This window comes from Nymphalis io, chromosome 1 (assembly GCF_905147045.1).
Source record: "Nymphalis io chromosome 1, ilAglIoxx1.1, whole genome shotgun sequence".
Taxonomy (NCBI): domain Eukaryota; kingdom Metazoa; phylum Arthropoda; class Insecta; order Lepidoptera; family Nymphalidae; genus Nymphalis; species Nymphalis io.
This window is the reverse complement of record NC_065888.1, coordinates 7,832,588-7,855,143: the sequence shown is the minus strand read 5'-3', so window position 1 is coordinate 7,855,143 and position 22,556 is coordinate 7,832,588. Positions and strand designations below refer to the sequence as shown.

The window sequence follows — 22,556 nt, the reverse complement described above, 5'->3', positions numbered from 1 at the left end:
TTACATCTTAAAATTTTGTATTTATCACACATATCTACATTTTATTATTATAACATAAATACAAAATTTTAATTGAAGTACCAACAAAAAGTTGCTAACCAGTATTTGCAAATGGTATGCAGGTGTTATCAATATATCATACAAGTAATTACAATATCAATACCATAGGTTAATAAATGCAAAAGATCAAGTGCAATGAAACTCCAGATATTTTTTTGTTATTTCAATAATTCATATTGAACTTTACATAAAAGATGGTTGTTGAATCTAAATTCTTTAAAATTTCAAACCCATTCGATACTTGAAAGTAACAGCAGTGTACATTTCCTTGGACTCGTTGGTTTGTACCAGAGAAAAAACACTTTAAAAACAATGAATAAACCAGATTTTACTAACATTAAACACTAAATTATATTGTCTTTCCAAATTTACTTCCATTTAGTTACATTGGAAATACTTCAGAGCTGTAAACTGAATGGAAACACACTTTGCCATCTCCTTTGTGTATTCATTATACTTTCAGTAGACTGTATTTGGTGTTGTTACTCTTGGCTTCTTTTCTCATTCTCAGGAATTCATTTACAGGTAAATACTTCAATATATAGTTTAATAAAGAGCATTATGGAATTTAATAACAATTACTCTGCTGCATTTATTGGTCCTTGCAATGCATTAGGACTAGGTGAATTTGAAGAAACCATTCGGCCTTGCTCCTTCACAATTGGGTCTGGAAATTATAATTTATTAGATTATTATATAGGAAATTACATAAATTTATTGGAAATTTTATTTCATATTATGTCATGAGATGGCCCATTGGTTTGAATATTAAAACATTAAACCAAGTATGCATAAAATTTGGTCATATGTGTGACCATAAAACTACAGTGGAGCGACATGATGGAATGAGCTCCAAGCCTACTCCTCTAAGGCCGCTGACCCGGAGGTCCTGGATTCAATTCCCAGATGGGGCCAATCAAAAGTTATTGGGTTTTTCTGTCAGAAAATTCTCAGTAGCAGCCTGGAGCCGGGAAGTTGGAAATGTGTACACAATACAATACAATGTGCCGCCGTAGCCGAAATCGGTCTGGAGGACATTATTATACTTTTCATATAGTACACAAAAAGATGTGAGTTTTAACCAATATTGTCAAAACAAAAACTTTTATGGGTACTCTTTTAGTTTGTTTTCTAAATTAAGTAAATATTAGATTTTTTTAAATGGTACATACCTATCACAGGTTTCATTTCCCAATCTACATAGACTGGGAAATTTGTAACATAATAATAAGTGGTCACCACCACCTACAGGCATTGGAACATAACTGTCAATGTGCAACCAACCTTGGAAATTAAGATATTATGTCCCTTGTGTTTGTAGTTATACTGGCTCACTTACCTTTCAAACCAGAACATAACAGTACTAAGTATTGCTATTTGGTGATAGAAAATGTGATGAGTGGGTGGTACCTAGACAAATTGGCTTACACAATGCCCTACCACCAAGTAAAAGTTATATTTGAAAGTAACAAAGAAGATTTAAATGTTAAAATTTTGTTATAATAATGCAATATATCTATATGACAGTCTGTAAACATCCTATTGGGTAACCAGTTTGGTATTTTAGACAAAGGCATAATAACTTACAAAAGTAAGGATGATCCATTGCTTCACGAGCTGTGTAGCGCTCATAATGGTCGTAGCGAAGGAGGCGATCTAGAAAGTCTAATGCTTCAGGAGAGACCAAATGTTGATTTTCTGAATGGACAAATCTCTCCCATCGTTTGCGAGAATGTCTATAACATTAAAAGATTTTTAATTATTATTATTAATTTATAATCTTATATCACATGATAAGGTACCATTATATTACCTTCCAAGAATGTCATTAAATCGAGGATCTAATTCTATATGATATTTATCCAAATATTCAAAGAGCTCTTCAGTGCCCAGCACTTTCGCAATACGTACAAGCTGATCATAATTATCATGACCATGGAAGAATGGTTCTTTACGGAAGATCATGGACGCTAACATACATCCTAGTGACCACATGTCAAGTGAATAATCATACATTTGATAATCAACTAAAAGTTCCGGACCCTGAAAAAATAAAAGAATATTTATTAAGAATTCTAATTTAGAAATGATATTAAATTGACCGGTAAAAAAATTTACTACCTTAAAGTACCTAGAAGCTACGCGAACATTATACTCCTGACCTGGATGGTAGAACTCCGCTAGACCCCAGTCAATGAGACGTAACTTTCTATTATCATTGTCAATCATTACATTATGTGGTTTCACATCTCTGTGCATAATACCCATACTGTGGCAGTAATCTAAAGCCTTCAAAAGTTCATACAAGTAAAACCTGGAGAAAACATTTATGAATTAAATGTAGAGTAACTTAAACCAAGAATATCCAATGAATTATAGAGAATGATTATATTATTAGGGTCAATATTTAACAACTGAAATATTTTTTTAAATAGTTGAATATATTACCTTATATCATAGTCTGACAATGTTTGATATAGTTGCTTAAAATCAGTATTGTTCACATGTTCAAAAATTAAAGCTGGAGTGCGAGATACTGGATCTTTTACGACAGCTTGTAAAGTTATAATGTTTGTGCCTCCTCTTAAGTTCTCTAATATTTTAATTTCCCTTTTAATCTTCTTCTTTTTAACCGGCTGCAACAAAATATTTAATCACACTTAAAACTAATTTAAAAATGTAAACACAAATGCTTTTATTAATTACTCTGTTCACTTTACTAATATGTTTTAAATAATTTAATTTCGATTTGATTTTACAATCCTTGAATATCATAACAAAATTGATCATATTTAATACTCATTTTGCTAATTTTCTACCATGCTCAAAATTAATTCAATTAAATATCCACAACATTAAAAAAAGTTATAAAAAGTTAGTAAGATTATTATATGTATTGAGTGATGGATGTAAATTAACTCACCTTCAATATTTTTACTACACATTTCTCATTATTTGTGATATTTATTGCCTCGAATACTTCACTATATTTTCCGCGCCCAAGCTTTCGAACTAACTGATAGTCTTCTTGGTTTCCCCAGTCCACCACATAGCTTTCATAATCCCAATATTCTCTTGGCTTTTGTGAGTTAACATCGGCATATACCCGGGCTCTACTAGGTACTGCCATGGTATTATAATGCGGTCTTTGCCAACCTAAGTTCTTGTCGACGACACTCTTACCGGAAATCGCATATGTCTTGAGTAATGATACTGTGAATAAAAATATTTTCGACGTCACTTTGAGACATTCACTATTACACTTGACTATAGTAATTTTAATTGTTCAACTTGTCACACTGAGAGTCATTACTAGCGATTGCGAGCGATTACGAGTCACTTGTATTGATGTATAACCTAAAAACGACATCCAACTCAGTCATTTCAAATCAAACTACGCGACTTTATTTAATATTGAAAGGATAGGCTATGCTATTTTAGTATTAATAATATCAAATTGTTAGTTAAATATAATGTACAGCTAATGCTACAATTATGACATGAATTAAAATTTGAAAGTCTTCAGGAGAAAAACGCACGCCATTACTCGTCAAATGATTAAATGAATCAGGCACATTCCCATACCTAACACATTCCTGTAGATTATCTTATTTTAAACAATAAATAGTTTAAGCATACATAAACTTCTTGAAAATTAACAATTAACTGGAGGTCTAATATACAAATTACACTTTTATCACATAACCGGCACAAAATCAGCAAAATTCAAGATGGACGCCCATCCATCCATCTACCATTGCTCTAGTCTTAGTCTCCTCTCTCCCTCCCGCCCCTACTATACACCATTTTGTCGACTTGTTGTTTGTTTGACACTGCCTACAAAGCGAATGTAGAATGTACAACAGATTGTCTTTAGTCAAAAAAATTCAAACGTACCGTAATAATTTATATTAAGCCAATATATGCTAAATATTGATATAATTAATGTGTTTGTTTTTTTAATACCTAGCAGTTGTATATAAAAAATTTCAAGCTTTATAGCATTTAAAAATATATATTTGAGGTTTGAAATTTTTATTTTTTCCTTTATTCTTTCAATTTAGTTAATATTATTTACCGTGAAGAGAGTAAATTTAGTACTTCATCAAGTAACAAGAATTATTTAAATATAAACAACTGTAAAGCAAATAAAAAAACTTTAATAAGTAGCGTTAAAAGGTAGGCAATTTTTATTAAGTTAGCATTGTTAATGTTACATTTCTTATACAAATTTAAAATTAAATTAACTTTTAAAGTTCGGAACTTGAAAATGAACACACATTTTGGTTTTTCTTCGTTTTTTTTACCTTTTAAACAAATTTATGTTTTATGTAAAATGAGAGCAAGTGAAACAAACAGATAACAAATAGTACTATTTAGTTTGTAAATTAATATTTACCTAAACGTAGATAGAGAAACGTGTTATTCCATTTCATTTTTATTATTTATTTTATTATTATTTATTAAATCATTATTGCAAAGTTTTCTAAATCTAAATAAAATGTATTATTATCTACATTTTGTGAAAACTAGTTACATCGACAACTATACTTGCTTATAATAACAATTTTATAATACTGGTAATATTTTTCCTAAAGTAAAATTTGAGAACAATAGAGCAAAATATATTTTGTTTGTAAATTATCTGTAGGAGATAAAAAATAGAATGAGTTAATTATTATTTATAATACTTCAATAAATAATTACATAAAAACATGTTTACATTACATAAAAACATCTTTACTGGTGGTAGGGCTTTGTGCAAGCTCGTCTGGGTAGGTACCACCCACTCATCAGATATTCTACCGCAAAACAGCAATACTTGATATTGTTGTGTTCCGGTTTGAAGGGTGAGTGAGCCAGTGTAATCACAGGCACAAGGGACATAAAATCTTAGTTCCCAAGGTTGGTGGTGCATTGGATATGTAAGCGATGGTTGACATTTCTTACAATGCCAATGTCTAAGAGCGTTGGTGATCACTTACCATCAGGTGGCCCATATGCTCGTCCGCCTTCCTATTCTATAAAAAAAAAAAAATGTTGCCGTCACGGGACACCCAATATAAATACAACATCGAAAGTGATGGTTATTGTAAACAATAAATAAATATAGAATTAAAATGTTTTTCTTATTATACGCCTCTATTATAGTTACATCTTCTTTTCATAGTTTTGTGAACTTATTTCTTACTTCAGAAGTCGAATGATGTTTTTTTTAACAAAATGCTTAAAATAAACCCGTCGTTCTTCGCCGCTGTTCCTCTATTTGCCATTGCCTTGAAGTTTTCAGTTTTAGCATTAACAAAAATGACAAACGAGTTAGGAACCATTTGGCAATTATAGTTACAGCTTACCAGACGTTAGCTTCGCTGCGCTGCTTTAAATGTAATAAATGATGTCAAGGTCATATGGTGACAATACATTTTGAAAACTAAAATCTAAACTGGATTTTACAAAAACTGGTAAAATCAGCTGCTACCTTTCTCGCGAAACCCATTAACGCCATTAATTAATTAACCCGAGAAAAAATTAAATGAAACTCGAAAATGAGAGACAAACTAGTTACAGTAGGCGTCAAAAAAAAGGTAGCTAATAGAGACACGGTAGCATGCGCAAGCGATCCCCTGGCACTCCTCGTTAAGACGGAAATGGTACCGCTGGTTTTTTAGTGGTTATTCCGATGTTCGGGGCGCACTCGGCACCTTGGACACCGGCGAGCCCCACATGCCCTCCCACTGTTCCCGCGGGGGAAACGCGTTTTTCCAGCGTCAAAAAAAGGTACCTAATTGAGACACGATAGCATGCGCAAGCGATCCCGTCGCGCTTCTCGTTAAGACGGAAAGGGTACCGCTAGTTTTTTAGCGGGTATTCCGACGCGTTTCCCCCACGGTAATGTTTTCCCCCCACAGTGGGGGAAAAACATTCAATCAATCAACAGCCAATCGTTGTCCACTGCTGAACATAGGCCTCTCCCAAGGTGCGCCAAAGCTCCCTGTCCTCCGCCTTCCGCATCCAGTTGGTGCCCGCCACCTTCTTAAGGTCGTCGGTCCACCTGGCTGGAGGGCGCCCTACGCTGCGCTTGCCGATTCGCGGTCTCCACTCTAGGACTCGTCTGCTCCAACGGCCATCGGTCCTACGACATACGTGACCAGCCCACTGCCACTTCAGCCTGCTAATTTTGCAAGCTATGTCGGTGACTCCGGTTCTTTTCCGGATAATCTCATTTCTGATCTTATCCTTCAAAGATACTCCGAGCATAGCTCGCTCCATAGCACGCTGAGCGACTTTGAATTTGTGGACTAGTCCCGCAGTTAGTGTCCACGTTTCGGCACCGTATGTCATGGCAGGTAAGACGCATTGGTTGAAGACTTTCGTCTTCAAACATTGCGGTATAGACGACTTGAGGACTTGACGAAGGTTGCCAAATGCTGCCCATCCCAAGCGAATTCTTCGATCGGCTTCCTTCTCGAAGTTGTTCCTACCGACTTGTATTATCTGTCCTAGGTAGGTATATTCACTAACAACTTCGAGAGGTTTCCCCTCGACGTATATCGGTCCCGGCACGACATGCCTATTGAACATGACCTTGGTCTTGTCCAAGTTCATACCGAGACCGACACGCCGGGAAGACTCGCCTAGGCTACGCAGCATTTCGGTGAGTTGTTCCAGCGACTCTGCTATGATGACGATATCGTCGGCAAATCGAAGGTGTGAGATGTACTCGCCGTTTACATTGACTCCATACCTAGTCCAATCCAGCGTTTTGAAAACGTCTTCCAACGCGTTGGTGAACAGTTTCGGGGATATTACATCCCCCTGTCTCACCCCTCTGCGCAGTTGGATCGCCTTCGTCTTATAGTCCTGGATGTGGACAGTCATTGTAGCGGCGTTGTACAGACATCTCAGTACCTCGATATATCTCCAATCGATATGACATCTCTGCAATGAGTCGAGCACTGCCCAGGTTTCGATGGAGTCGAAGGCTTTCTCGTAGTCCACAAATGCCATACACAGCGGCTGATTGTACTCTTCGGTCTTCTGCACAATCTGCCGAACAGTATGGATGTGGTCCACGGTGCTGAAGCCTGATCGAAAGCCGGCTTGCTCTGGGGGCTGGAACTCGTCAAGTCGTCTGGCGAGACGGTTCGTGACGACTCTTGAGAACAGCTTATACACGTGACTCAGGAGGGAGATTGGTCTGTAGTTTTTCAAGAGGGTTTTATCACCTTTCTTGAAAAACAGGAAAAACATTACGCGTTTCAATTCATTTCAACAATAAAAAAGGTACTTAATAGAGACAAACTAAAAGCCCATAAATGTCAAACTGCTGTTTCCTCCTCTTCTGCTTAAGAAAAGTTCTGGAACTTAGTTTACCACGCTACTCCATCAAAGACGAAGCAGAATTTCATCCGACGCAGATTACGTCACGTTGTTTTAATTTGCTGGTAAAATTTTTCTAAATGTCAAAAATCAACATAAACAATGTTGATTTTGTTTTAAAATTAAACTCGATATTTTTATATAGATATGCGAATGTAATCAAAATCATATATTGATCCAGATCGTAAAATATTTATAGTAACCAGTTAGTCTTAGAAATAATTTTATATAGGTAGACACTTAAAAAAATATTGCCTTTTTAAGATGGACACAATCTAATTTAAGAATACTTTAGTTTTTCCTGAGCTATTTGTCTATTTCGTATATTTTAATTAAAATAAAATTAAAAATATATATTCATGTATACTACTATGTATATTTATAGGTTACCATGTACCTATAAATGTATAATGATAGTAATACCGTTTAGAAAGTGAAATAAATAAAACTGTGAATTTCAAGCTTTTTATTCTTGGATTTATTTAGTTTGAATAATGAGTAGTTTAATTATATAAATAAACAAGTACTATATTTAGATAATTTGTTTAACGACTAGTAAAGAGGTGCTATTAGGAAAGTGGGTGGTTGCGCGGTTGTCAGCACCCCAAGCCGTCGTCACGGAGAAGGCGGAGCCCACGTGGTAGGTGCCAGGTGCTGCGCATAAAGCACGTACCTTCAAACAATAACATTTATGTCAATTTATTCTGAGTCAATATGTCCTAGCGGTGAACACAAGGTATAGCTGAAATAATCGTATTAGCTAGTAGTAGCCAAATCCAAATCGTAAGTTATAATCCTAAGGTATTAGTAAATCGTAGTTGCAAAATTGGGTAACAGTAGACATGGAAGTAATAATAAAATGTTAACAAATGTATACGTAATAAACAATTAATATAAAAACATGTCAAAAAATTATTGACATTTTCAGATATTTCTTAGATATTCTTTGTATCTTAGATATTTAAAATACTTTTGATTGACCGGTTTAAATTATTTATTATTTACTCTCGTTATTTACGTGAAAAATTACTTTCTTACCTTATGAAATACATAGCGACACTAATAATAATATAGTAACATCGAATTGCTAATAGATAATATGTGGATTTTATACCTGTACACGCCGGGACTCAAATTTCTCCAATGTGATATTCAAGCCCAACTCTTTGGAGTCTGGATCTAAGCCATTGCTTAATGCACCAGTCCAACCAAGTTCGCCAGACGATTCTCTAAAAATTAGGTAATCATATTTTTGGGATATTTATTTATAAAATTTTAATAATGGACAAGTTGAGCGATGATTATCTGTTAAAGAAATTATTTCATACATTTGTATTTTTTTTTTTTTTTTTTTTTATATCGCCGGGAGGGCAAATGACTCTACTCCACCTGATGGTAAGTGGTAGTAGAGTCCAAACGCGACGACGGCCAGTACAGACGGGAAAAACGTTCTGCACTAGCCGCCTTCGCCTTGCCGGCCCGCAAGATGCCTCTTCACGCCTCGTTTGAAGGAACCCGGGTTGTAAGAGGAGGGGAATACGTGAGCTGGTAAGGAATTCCATTTTTTGGAAGTGCGACAAAGAAAGGAGTTGCCAAATTTCTTTGTTCGCGATGGAATTGATGTCACAGTTAGGCGGTGACATCGAGAACCAGCCCGCGTGGACTTAAGAAGGAAGGGGGAAGCAGGAATTAGAGAGAATAATTCCTCAGAGCACTCGCCGTGATACAGTCGATAGAAAGCGCTCAGTGCTGCTATCTCACGACGCAATTGTAAAGGTTCAAGGGTGTTTGTGACCTTTACGTCGCCAATAATGCGTACGGCACGTCGCTGCAACCGGTCCAAGGCTTCAAGTAGGTACTTAGCGGAGCCATCCCAAAGGTGCGAGCAATATTCCACGCAAGACCGTACCTGTGTTTTGTACAGCAGGCACAGTTGTTGTGGCGTGAAAAAGCGCCGCACCTTGTTCAGAACTCCGAGTTTCCGTGAAGCTGTTTTTATAACAGCTTCGATGTAATCCCTTGAACTAAGGTCGCAGCGAACGTCAATCCCCAGCATGGCGATTTTGCTTTGCATCACCAGCGGAGTACCACAGAGGGAGGGAAGAGGGGAAAATGTTGACTTTTTCGCCGTGAGAGCGCATACCTGTGTTTTCTTGGCATTAAACTCAACAAGATTATCAGAGCCCCATTTGGCGATGAGATCTAACGTCCTATCGAGTTCAATGACAAGATTCTCCCGCCTCTCCTCAGTTTCCGCCCGCCCAGCCACTGCGCGTCCGTGGTATCCACCATGCACTGTACTATCATCTGCATAGCAATGTATGTTCCCAAGGGAGAGCATATCATTGATATGCAAAAGAAAGAGTGTGGGAGATAGCACAGATCCCTGGGGGACCCCAGCATTCACTACATAGAATTGTGAAGCGCAACCATCTACTAAAACACGAAGGCTACGCTTGTGTAGGAAGCTGGCAATCCAGGTGCATAGCTGAGCAGGCAGACCATATGCCGGTAGCTTGGAGAGAAGACTTCTGTGCCAGACCCTGTCGAAAGCCTTGGAGATATCGAGGCTGACAGCCAACGATTCTCCATGCTTGTCGATAGCTTCACCCCAGAGGTGTGTTACGTACGCTAGAAGATCACCTGTGGACCGTTTTGGTCGAAAACCGTACTGACGATCATAAATTAGACAGTGATCTTCTAGGTAATGGATCAGTTGGTTGTTTAAAATCCGTTCCATCACCTTACAAAGTACTGAGGTGATAGCTATTGGCCGATAATTTGCCGGGTCAGACCGATCCCCTTTTTTGGGAACCGCTTGCACATTAGCTCTTCTCCAAGCCTCCGGCACACTTCCCGAAGAGAGAGAAAGTTGGAACAGGCGCGTTAACACAGGAGACAGCTCCGCTGCGCACTTCTTCAGCACTATGGCTGGTATTCCATCGGGACCGCTAGCTTTCCGTACATCAAGTGATTGCAGCTCCGCACGCACATCACGTTGCCTGATTTTTATGTCAGGCATCGTATGGCCACATGCAGGTATTGTAGGTGGCAGTGCACTACAATCATCGATGACGGAATTGTCGGCAAAGAGTTTAGCCAGGAGATCAGCTTGCTCTTGCGGACTGTGAGCTAGCGATCCGTCCGGATTTCTGAGCGGTGGCAGCGAAGGTTGGCAGAAATTGTTTTGCACAGACTTGGTCAGACGCCAGAAGCTACGGGAGCCCCTAGGATGCGAAACAAGGTCATGACCAATCTGTACAATGCGCTGTGCATCCGCTCTCGTGTATGCCTTTCTACAGGACTTGGAATTTTTATTATAGTTTGCTTTCAGTGAGTCAATGTTAGATGCCCCGCTAATGCAGCCGTTGATCCACTTGCGATATGCCGCCTGCTTAGCTGATACAGCATCGGCACATTCACGAGTGAACCAACGGTTACGCGTACTCCTACTGACGAGATCTGAGCTAGGAATGTAGTATTCCATTCCCAGCATGATCTCGCCAGCAACAGCAGCGGCACTAGCTGTCGGGTCATTCCCACTGAAGCAACGTTCCTTCCAAGGGACCGACGCATAGTAATCGCGCATACCGTCCCAATCCGCCGACTTATAGTGCCAAACGCGACGTTTGCATACCGCTAGTGGCGGCAGCTTGGCCTGTGGCACTCTGGTAGAAATAAGGCTGTGATCCGAAGAGCCAAGAGGAGCCTGAACCACAACCTGATATTCCACCGGGTGAGAAGTCAGCAGAAGGTCCAGTAGAGAAGGTGCTTGCCCATCAATGTCTGGGATCCTGGTGGGCTGATCAACCAGTTGGGTCAAGTCATGTGTGAGAGCAAAAGCATGAGCAGTCCTTCCAGCATAGTCAGTTTTGAGGGATTTCAACCAGGATTCGTGGTGAGCATTAAAGTCCCCCAAAAACACCAATTCCGCGTTAGGAAATTGCTCTTGCGCAGCATCTGCCACCCGACTAAGATGGTCAAATAGTCGGCTTGTCTCCAAGTCACCATTGTGGGATCTGTAGAGGCACACGTAGACTCGGCTCTGACGAACCAGGTCCACACGTACCACCAACATGGAGAAGGAGGGGTCCTCCAAGCAGCGCAGTCGGTGACAGCAAACATCCGTCCTGACGAACAAGCATACTCCGGCTTTCGCTTTGAAGGATTCTTCAAGCGTGTAGCCGGGATAATTAAGGTGGCTGGTATCGGCAGGACGGAGTATTTGTGTCTCCGTGAGAAACAACATTGCTGGCCGTGCTGTCTCGAGATGGTGGTGGACAGCGTTGAGGTTAGTGTGGAGTCCTCGGATGTTAGAGAACTCGACCTCAAACAGCGAGGGTATGGTGGGGGTGAGCACCGCTGTACGACCGTTATTTCTTTTTTGTTGCGCCATTTGGGAGAAATTAAATGGAAAAGAGACGTGAAGCGAGCGATGTATTGCCACGATAGGGATGGGCAAAGTGTGGAGGCGTGTTTCCCCAAGTGGTTGCCAAAAGGAAAAATACACTGACCCGCCGGACGGAAGGGCCCCCGAACCCCCCCGGAAGTGGCCGCCGGGACCCCACCTACCGGTCACCAACCGGCACGACGGTCCACCCCGAGATTATGCGTGGCCTGGTGGGGCAGCCTCACGAGCTGGTTAGGCACGCTCGGGCCCCTGTACTATGCCACGGGCGGCCAGCGGAACAGCCGTTTCTTCGGGTCTCCCTGACCGGCAGGTCAATACAGTTTCCCCCGGCATTGGTTCAACAGCCGTCTCCAACCGGACCAACACCCATCGCGGCAATACTCGCTCGGGCTCTGGCTGTACGCTGGCTGACCTCGAAACGCGGCTGCAAGCCACTTCACGAGTTTTTCACCATGCGTACGGTGGTAACAAGCCAGGCGGATGTTAGCATCCTACCACCAGGCGAGCAGATGGTCGCTCAGATATCCCTTAGTCGCCTCTTACGACACCCATGGGAAAGAGAGGGGCAGTGAAATGTATTCTTTCTCCGTCACTGCACTTTAACGATGGATACACCAATAAAAATACAACCATATTTATCCTTTTGCTCGCGTGGACGTAACTATTTCTAATAAGTTAATATTTCATTAAATAAAATAATATTGACACTGGAATTGTAACAAGATAAACTAAGTGTATTATTGTTATTATTAGTCTTGTTTTTGTTTATTCATTCGACTATATACTATTAACGTATTAATTGTCACTGAGTTAATTGACATAGACTCTACTCACACGTAGCTTATAAAAAATATTGAGATGAGATCATAGACAATTTTTAGTACTTTTTATTTATAGTTTTGACTTATTCCTAACACTAAGTAACTAATATGTAATATGCACTATATTCATAATAACTGTATATTTATTAGTTACATATGTCGTTTTGGGATTAAAATATCTTGTTATATCTCTAAAACTATTTAATGATGAGCTTTTTAAACATAAATGTTATTTATTTTGATAAATATTGTGTGATGTATTGAACTAAATATGTAATTTAATTTTGTCCCTTTGTCATTTAAACATGGCAACTGTGACTCATTAAAAACAGATTATATAGTGATTCAGACATTTCTTTACACATTTTTGAAATAATATAAATCGAACAAACATAGTTTTCTTGCAAAAGGGCTGTGTGTGGTTTGTGGTAATATTGTAAGTGATCTCTTAGTAAAATATATTATAACAATATGTTCTTAAGTAACAAAAGTGATACATTTGATATATTTGAATCAACTTTACTCTGAAACTCTTACCTATTTTGCTGCTTTGACATATCTATAAACACCGAAACAGGCACTCCATAGCAATTTACTATATTTATGGTTACTGGTATTATACATAATTTATTAGTTATAAAATTATGATTAATGTGATTGGAATGTTCTAGTCTAAAAATAACAATATTACTTTTTTCTTTCACATCGTTTGATTCGGAACGACTTTCGATTCCATCAAGTTGGATAGTATTTAATATATCCATAGTTATTTTTGCTCTTACATGGGAGATCGCTTTAGCGAAACACTCTAACCAAAGGCAATGTTGACCTATAGCCGTTCTGCTGGTCTTTTTATTGTGAGCCTTCCATCTTAATATAAACATTGACTGTATAAGTCCAGTTCTTTTTTCATAGTTTTGTATAGATTCAACACCATCACTTAAAGATGATATTCCATCTGTCACAAATTTTGAATAAGGGGGTTTATTAACGCCTACTCGGCTTTCTGGAAGATGTTTAGCTATTTTGAGGGAAGAAAATTCCACCTGACCTTCGTTTAACTTTTCGAAAATTCTCGCGCTTTTTAGTATAAGATGTACTCTCTCACGAGAAATTAACGCATTGTCCGCATCCAGAGTCGTAATTAGGTCTGTCAACCTCCATTGTCTGCTCAATAGTGACGCCTCTAATATTTCTACAGTAATATCATCTTCTTTTTCGTTACATATGTTTTTGACTTCGACAGATAAGTGCATATTCTCAAAAACTCTATCATCGGTAACACTCAAGCCTCTTCTAGGCGTAGCTAAAATTTCGACTGTTTCCTAGAAACAAAAATTAAATAATTAAATATCTCGCCGATCGATACTTCTCTTATAAAAGGAGATTTCGACAGAAGTATAGTAGGCGCATGCCATGTTAATAGTATATATGTCCGGTTACAAGTAAATAGAAATAATTATAAAGTTTGGAAACTCATATCACCGGAAACTCACGGCGGGTTCAAAGCAGAACACGTGCCGGAGCAGTCGATGGGGGCGCGCGCGCTGCCCTGTCTCGTAGTAGGCCAGCAATAGCAGGCGCGAGGCACGCGCATGCGGCCGCAGAAGCAGCGCAGCGCGTACTGGCGCGGCGGGTGCCAGGCTCGGCGCCACCAGCCGCGTGCGTCGCGCCGCCGCCTGCGCCCGCGCCGCCGCCCGCGCCGCGCGCTCGTCTGCGGGAGACGTACAATGACCTGCTCTCGTACTCGATCAAAGGAATTACGAAATATATCTAATTTTACCACCTTCTCTTAGCTACTTATGGTAATTAAAATAGTGTTTTGTGAACAATAACTCAAATGTGAAATGTATGTAAGAGTTTCTAATTTTCTTAATAAATTGATTAAATATAACACTTTTTTTTACTACAATTTATTAAATTGAACATAAATATATTATTACTACTACTGAATTTTGTTCAATGACCTAGTTTATTATTTCACCACCTTCTACGGGAATCGTTATATTTATTTCAAACGTAATTTATTTCAAATTATTATCAAATAGTACCTACAGGACTATCTGATAATAATACATATGATGTATAACATTTTCTCACCAGAAAAATTAGGCGGTTCCCGGTATTTTTCTTCGTATAGCGCTTTGAAATTGTCCTCATCCACGTCGGCGTTTAAGATGCTCATGCAGTCTGGATGAGAGACTGCTACATATAAGTTTTTCATTTCAACTGGACCAACGTTCCGAAATTCAAGGTCGACTGTTATTATTTCTCCACTTATCACATCTGGGCTAAATTCCGAGAGTGTCATCTGAAATTTATTTATTTATTCCATAATTAATTGTCACCGTCGACTAGTAACTAGCACTAGTATATTGACAAGGCCAACGTAATAGATAGGCATTACAAGCCGTGAGTTGAGCTATCAAAAGTTGAGATAACATGTTCAGAAATTTTCACTCGTAACCAGACCGAGTTAAGAAGTTTGCAATGTTAGTGTCTCGTACATCGTACGATTGCCATCAAAAACTATCAAAGTATATAATAGGGGGATGAAAGAGTCTACCTGTGTTTGCGCACACACTTAGGCTCCAATATAATATGTCTTGCGCAGTTGGCTAATCCTTGATATTGACCACCATTGCAAAAATTCGGTTAATACATTATTAATAACGACAATATATATCTACAAATTACCTGCAAACAAGGAGTCTCTGGAATAACCGTTATATGTAAAAGTTTATCTGAGCCATTTGTGTCACTCTGTAAATCCAATTTTCCAAAAATTGAGACACCATTTTCATTTTCTTGACTTTCACCATTTATAAGTCTGTAAATAATAAAAAAAAAACATATTTTTTCGTAAAAAAATTATATAACATCGTATGTTCATGCAGAAGAACTTACTTAAAGGCAACACCATGTATTGATAATTGCCCTATTTTCAAGGGGGTGATCGTAAAGTTTAAAGGTTTTTTGCAATCGCCTTCCAACAGGAACGATTTGATTCGCTGTACTCGAATCACGTTACTCTCGAACGTTCGGCCCGCGGCCAACGACGGCTCGTTGTCTAAGATTTCCTCTCGCATTTCCATACCATCGCCCGGTGTAAACCGCCACAGTAATTCGATTTCTTTCAATAGCAAAGAAACTTTCAGCGGATTATGGAGCGTAATAGATATCTGCATCGGTTCTGGAAAAGAAAAAATAATTGTTTGGAAACGAATCAAACCGGATAATGCCGCTAACGTTATGTCAACGAGCACGCACCCCCCTGCGACCCAATGGGCTGGCCATCGGTGCGCTGCGTGTACACGTCGGCCGAGGGGCGGAAGATCATGGGCGGCGCGCCGAGCGCCACGTGCAGCAGCGTCTCCTCGAGGCGCGCCCACAGCGGCGCGTCGGGCGGCGCGGCGGGCGCGGCGGCGGGCGCGCGGCCGGGCGCGGACAGCGGCGCGGGCCCCACGCACTCCACGCGCGTGCGCTCCGCCACCAGCAACGGCACGGGCGGCACGGACAGGCGGGAGCCGAACTCCTCCGACGTCTCTACCCATTGCTGAAAATTGTACTCATTTCGTTCCGGTGCGGTTAGTCCGACTGTCGACTTGGTAGATAGGTAATAATAATAAATTTTGTAAAAATACTCATGGATGCAAGCTTCGTGCGACGTCCTCTTTTCTTTTAGATCGATCGTGTACGAGTCAGTGGCTTCAATTGTTCTTCCGTTATAATTTTTTTATTCGACCAGAAAAAAACTTTAACACGATCCCAAAAGTAATTATATAAATATACGAGTCAACGCAAAATGATAAAATTAACAATAACTTTTAACAAAACTACATGCTTTGCAAAAATTTTAAATGTATTACAATATAAATATTCTATTGTGTTATATTTAAATCTAAATATTTTATTTTATTTATTTGAATTACATAAAATGTAATCAGATTTTAACTAATATAAAGGTAGTAACAATCATTAGGGTTTAGCGTCCTAAGTATTAAAGCAATAACACTGATTTCTATTGTCGAGGCGAAAATATTATTTTAAGTTAAAACAAAAATAATACGCAATGAAAATTAATTTTTAAAGTATTAAAATTGATAAATATATATGTTTTGTGATTTATGAATACAGGACAATCGGAACGTTCAAGTGTGCACGCATAACTCGACCCGTACTGCGAATGATCACAACGAGGCCTATATCGTAAAAAAATAAGTCCTCGGCTGACCTGGTGCGCGAGCATGAACTCCCGCAGGAAGGCATCCTGCTGCGCGCGCGGCTGCGGCGAGTCTGACGCGAGCGGCGCGGCGAGCCACGCGACCGCGTCGCGCGGCGCCCGCAGCGCGCCCGCCAGCCGGCCCAGCGCGAACTGCACGTGGTCCGTCGACAGGCGCCAGCCGCTGCCCGCGTACACCTCGAAGGAGAGCCTTCATGAAGCTACATTGTCTTAATGGGTTAACTATAGATACGCTACTGCATATATGTGGGTTCGATTTGTAATAAATCTCGATTGTTTTTCATTACTATCTACTTCTGATTAAAGACGGAATTTGCGAAACATATATAATAAAACAATTTTGTCTTATTTAAATAGGGGTAAATCGTGTAAGAATAATTCCAAACAACTTTTTACCTGATAGGCTTGTTTGTAACATCTATATGCGTGTTTTTTCTGCCCTGCCTTTGAGAATCGATGGCCAGCAAGTACCATGTGGAAAGCGTATTTCCTCGACATTATCTTATTACTCGGTCCTTTAAGGAAACACAAGGCTGCCTGTTCCAGAAGCATTGCGCTACGCAAATCGCTATCCTCTGAAGTCATGCGTATAAGTTGCTTCGCAGCTTCACCGAAGAACCCGGCGTTGATCAAACAAGGAACGGAAAGCAATGTCGCTCTTACGGCATATTGTACCATTCTGTAAATTATTAATTTATTTGTTATAATAGAAATTACTGTAACGCTTTTGTAATTACATTTTGTATGTAAATGCGTTACATGTAAAAAATTACCTGCATGTATTAAGATATGTGACTATACTCTCCTCCATATAACCGAAAGTTTTTCGATTTGCTTCGCCTGCCATAAAGGCGCTGATAGCGGCCATTTCTAGAGCACCTGCATAGCAAAGCCACGCACTGTCGGCATAGAACTCTCTTTTTGCTGTATGATACGCGTCGAACGCGCGTTGCCATTGACCACATAGAAACCACAGGTCACCGAGGCGTCGTAACTGCAGTTCAGGACAATCACTGGAATATCTACAACCATACAATGTTATTATTTTTAAGGAACTATGAAGATCATATGCACATAAGACATATATAATTAGCGTAAGACTTATATATAATTAGCGTAAGTAACATAAAGCTATATGCTTCCATGCATTTTAATGCTTTATCCTCCCCATTAGTTGTACAACATGGTATATTCTGGAATATCATTATACTTCATTTACACAAGTTAAATATATATGCAAAAGGAAATTAAGAAATATGTGCAGCCCAAAAGGTCTTATCACTAATACAATAGCAGTAAATTTTTATAGAAAATAATTTGGTAACAGTATATTTGAAAATTTAATTTGTTTGATTTGTTGAATCATATTACAAACACCTGTGCAATCATGAAGAGACAATAATTTGGTAAAATACTGATACGGGAATACAACCACACGTTATTGAATATCAATAATAATATCATCAGACTGTGTACATACATAACAGCATTGTTAATAGCTGTGTTGCCTGCTTTTCCCGTAGTGAACCATCTCTTTGTGGCTGACAGCAGAGATCTACTTACACCTTTTTTATTAGCAACCTAAAATGGGAAGTTATTAGCATTAAATTGAAACATGGCATTATAAAAATTAATGAAATTAAGCCATCAATCTGCTGCCCAATTTAGAACTTAGATGTTATATCGCTTATCTCTGTAATTATACTGGCTTCCTTTAAATGAATATGACAGTAATATGACAGTAATAAATAGCATTCAATTACAGATGTTTGGTGGTAATCTTTTATAGTCATGTAACACTTGCAGTCTATTTACATATATGTATATTATATATATATAATTTCCTAGTTTTCTCCTGTGGTACGACCGCATGTGAGGGGGAACTGTTAGGTACTCTATGTTTTTTTCTGTACTATTTTTTTTATAGAATAGGAAAGCGGACATATATGGGCCACCTAATGGTAAATGGTCACCAACGCCCATAGACATTGGCATTGTAAGAAATGTTAACCATTGCTTACATCACCAATGCGTCACTAACCTTGGGACCTAAGATGTTATGTCCCTTGTGCCTGTAATTACACTAGCTTACTCACCCTTCAAATCGGAACACAACAATACCAAGTACTGCTGTTTTGCGGTAAAATATCTGATGAGTGTTGATGGTACCTACCCAGACGAGCTTGCACAATGCTCTACCACCATGAAATTTGGTATACTAACATGTATAACAAATGTCATGGTGATTGCTAGAGTGATAGTTAAGATGTGGAAGCATATAATATTAGTAAGGATTACATGTAAAATTTATAATTATACTTACCACTTCAGTTAATTGGGCTATTTGTTTTTCTAAATGTGGAATTAAGGCCTTTGCTGAATACTCTTGCAAAAAGTTTTTTATTGATTCTATGTCATTGTCATTTAAGGCTGCACCATGAGTTTCAGTTAAACTATCTAAAGGTTTTCCAGTTACATTAACACTTTCTGAACTTCCAGAAAATGAATAAGGCTGAAACATTGTTTTAGGCATTTCTTATTATTATATCATTTATGCTTTATTACTATTATTTTGTTTTCCTATATTATGTACATTTGTTACCGATATACACGTCACTGTGTTAAATAAATATATATATATATATATTGATAATGTTATATATATTACATATAAATAAATAAATTAACTTTTATAGTTTTTTTTTTACTCATTTCAATGAGACTTTACCTGTAAACTATTTGCATTATCATATACATCATTCTCAGTAGTAAGGGGATGAATGCCTTCTGTGTTAGAGGCCTGTTTTTCTTCTGGAACAAAATTAAACAATGCTTAAAATCTGTAGTAGTATACATTTTAGGTATTCAGTTAAACTGAAAAGCTAAGATAAAGAAGTTACGAGGCGGTTGGCGTGGTTGGTCGATTCCCATCCAGGACAGACATTTGTGTGCATGAACATGTATGTTTGTCCTGAGTGTGGGTGTAATTATCTATATAAGTATGTATTTACAAAAAAAAAAGTAGTATATCAGTTGTCTGGTTTCCATAGCACAAGCTTTGTACAAGCTTAATTTGGGATCAGATGGCCGTGTGTGAAAAATGTCCCAGGATATTATTATTGTTATTAAAGAAATAAGTAAAATTTTCAGCATTTTTTGTTATTTATTATATTTACAATAATGTAAAATTGATACAATAAAACAATGTCTTCATTGTTTAACTTTTACAATAATTAGGAGTCATTATAAAATGCTGAAAACATTCTGGAATAAGAAAATGTATTAATATTAACATGTAGGTTATATTTATATAAATAATTTTACTTTTTAAAATTGTTACCTGGAGTTGCTATAGTAACAGATTGAAATGATGCTTGGGATTCAACAGGTGTCACAGATTGAGCTGATACAGACAAAGAGTCACTCTGCAAAATTAAACAGAAATTAAGTATATAGGGTAGGTATATAACTGCAAGATTTGATTTTTGAACATTTTTCTAATATCAGATTTTTGTTATCTTTTCACCATGAAAACACACCATAATACATTGGACACATAATTTCTAGTAAATACACAAAGTGATTTTGTAACTATTTTTTAATTTTTATTTTAATAATTTTTTATAATTGCTATCAAACAAAACTACCGTTTCGTATCTTCTCAAATAATAATTAAATAATAATATGTCATAATAATGATAATTTTATTAATGAACACTAAATAATAAAATTTTGTAATATATCTAAGAACATTCTTTTTTATGTTTGTTTATTGACATTTACTTAAAGAAATAATGTTCTTGTGCCTTTAAAACCTAAAAAAGGAACGTAAATGTTGTGGTATTATTAGAATTACAGAACAATTAAATTTTATCAATCTCCTTACCATAACTTCTGAAGTTCTTTTAAGATAATGACTCCAGTAATCACTTGATAGTTTTGAATCTACAGAATGTATAGAGTTTATTGACAACATAAAGCAGTTTGTGGCCCCAAATGTTTGCTTTAATGTTTCAAATGCTTTATCAGCTCTGAAATTTACAATATGTTATTCATTATCAAAATAGACTTAATTATGTATGTTTTATTATTATATCGCTGTTACCTTTCTTTTGGAACAGAAGAGACATCATGTAATAAAAGATATGACTTAAGAACTGAGCTATTGAACCATTTAGGCAATTTAGGTGGAGCAACATTCTGTAACTGTGCATACTGTTGATTTAAGGAATTGTATACATCAATTGTATTATCATCAAGTGTAGTTGCCACAATAATACAACCCAGATAATGATTAGTGAATTCATGGTCAGAAGGAAACTGTACTTCAAGATAAGTCTCTCTCCAAGCATCAAACCAAGGTGTTGCATGAGGGATATCAAATTGATGTCCTTCTGTAAATATAGTGATAAATGCATTCAATTTATACTTCATAAAACTAGTTTTGCTAATGATAATATAATAAATTATTCAGACCAATATTAAGGGGAACTGTTTTGTCATCATAGTTGTGTAAAACTGCATTATTAAGTTGTCTTCTAGCTTCAGTTGGCTGAAGTGGTTTCCAATTCACATCTCTTATTATTAGATTAAAATTTTTAATAGTACAAACACTTCCACCTGGTTCCCTAAATTGCCCTTAAAAAGTAAACACATGTATATTATTAGTAAGTCTCTCATTTTTTATTTAAGTTATAGGTAGACAGGCAGGCAAATGGGCCACCTAATGATAAGTGGTCAGCACCATCAACATTGGTGCTGTAAGAAACATTAATCATTTCTCACCAATGTGCCACCGATCTTGGAAACTAAGATGTTATTACTTTGGGCCTGCAGTTACACTGGATACTCACCGGAATACAACAATATTAAGTATCATTATTTCCCAGTGGAATATCTAATGAATGGTTGGTACCTACCCAGACGTGCTGGCACAAAGCTCTACCAACTAGTAGATTTCATTATTTTTATAGTAATGGTTTAATTTAAACAATACCTTCCCAGTCCATCGACGTAAATGGTTGTAAAAGCTCAGGAAGTGTCAAATTATTTTTGGAAACAATATTTTCTACTTTCTGGCTACATAATGTTGCAATTAGAGGAGAAAATGAACTTTGAATAAACTCTTGAGCTGTTTTAGCCATGATTATAATTTTTACTTTGTTTCAATTTTCTCAAAACATAATACTTGACATATCTTCTGGTAAATATAATTATTTAAACAAGCATAATTAAATAACTTGTTGACTTTTCTAGGGTGTTAATAGTTAATATTGTAATCATAAAATATTATTATAAATTACAAATATTATTGATAATTATATTTTTATGACATATGTCAAATGTCAATATAAATGTTGCCAACTGAATAATTCCGAAATAAAGATGAATGTGATAAATTATAATATACATGTAAAAAGAAGAATTTTATTTATTGTTTAATTCTGAGGCAATTCTTATGATTAAAATTTAAAAATGTGTTAAAAACTGGGTTAATTTGAATTTAATAAATCATAGTGAACATGTATCACTATATGTTGTTGTATTTAATAATCATTTGACGTGACGATGTGACGAAGTTAATACAGAGTACTTCTAACAGTTCCTCCTTTCCGACCCGTAGGCGTCCTAAAAACATCCT

General features: G+C 37.4%; 2 protein-coding genes across 4 annotated transcripts; both read right to left on the bottom strand.

Annotated features, from left to right (window-relative positions):
- On the bottom strand, positions 1–4,599 carry LOC126769741 (casein kinase II subunit alpha). Of its 3 annotated transcripts, none has more exons than XM_050488661.1 (7): positions 4,460–4,599; positions 2,984–3,273; positions 2,509–2,696; positions 2,182–2,374; positions 1,874–2,103; positions 1,648–1,796; positions 1–727 (listed from the first exon to the last, which is right to left on the bottom strand). In XM_050488661.1, the coding sequence occupies exons 1-7, from the start codon at positions 4,494–4,496 to the stop codon at positions 639–641; spliced, it is 1,176 nt and encodes a 391-aa protein (XP_050344618.1). In that variant the 5' UTR covers positions 4,497–4,599; the 3' UTR covers positions 1–638. The 3 variants fall into 3 exon arrangements, with proteins under 3 accessions (XP_050344618.1, XP_050344625.1, XP_050344633.1); XM_050488668.1 differs by lacking the exon at positions 4,460–4,599 and adding an exon at positions 3,646–3,868; XM_050488676.1 differs by lacking the exon at positions 4,460–4,599 and adding an exon at positions 3,646–3,851 and having other exon boundaries at positions 2,984–3,417.
- Positions 4,600–7,891: 3,292 nt separating this feature from the next.
- Positions 7,892–22,205, bottom strand: LOC126770722 (trafficking protein particle complex subunit 8). The gene is made up of 19 exons (XM_050490247.1): positions 21,912–22,205; positions 21,392–21,553; positions 21,021–21,309; positions 20,802–20,946; positions 20,256–20,340; positions 19,644–19,726; positions 19,239–19,427; positions 18,396–18,496; positions 17,689–17,937; positions 17,312–17,594; positions 16,907–17,092; positions 15,943–16,228; positions 15,580–15,865; positions 15,370–15,502; positions 14,773–14,983; positions 14,169–14,386; positions 13,210–13,997; positions 8,555–8,669; positions 7,892–8,113 (listed from the first exon to the last, which is right to left on the bottom strand). The coding sequence occupies exons 1-19, from the start codon at positions 22,057–22,059 to the stop codon at positions 7,973–7,975; spliced, it is 4,098 nt and encodes a 1,365-aa protein (XP_050346204.1). The 5' UTR covers positions 22,060–22,205; the 3' UTR covers positions 7,892–7,972.
- Between the last annotated feature and the right edge of the window lie 351 nt (positions 22,206–22,556).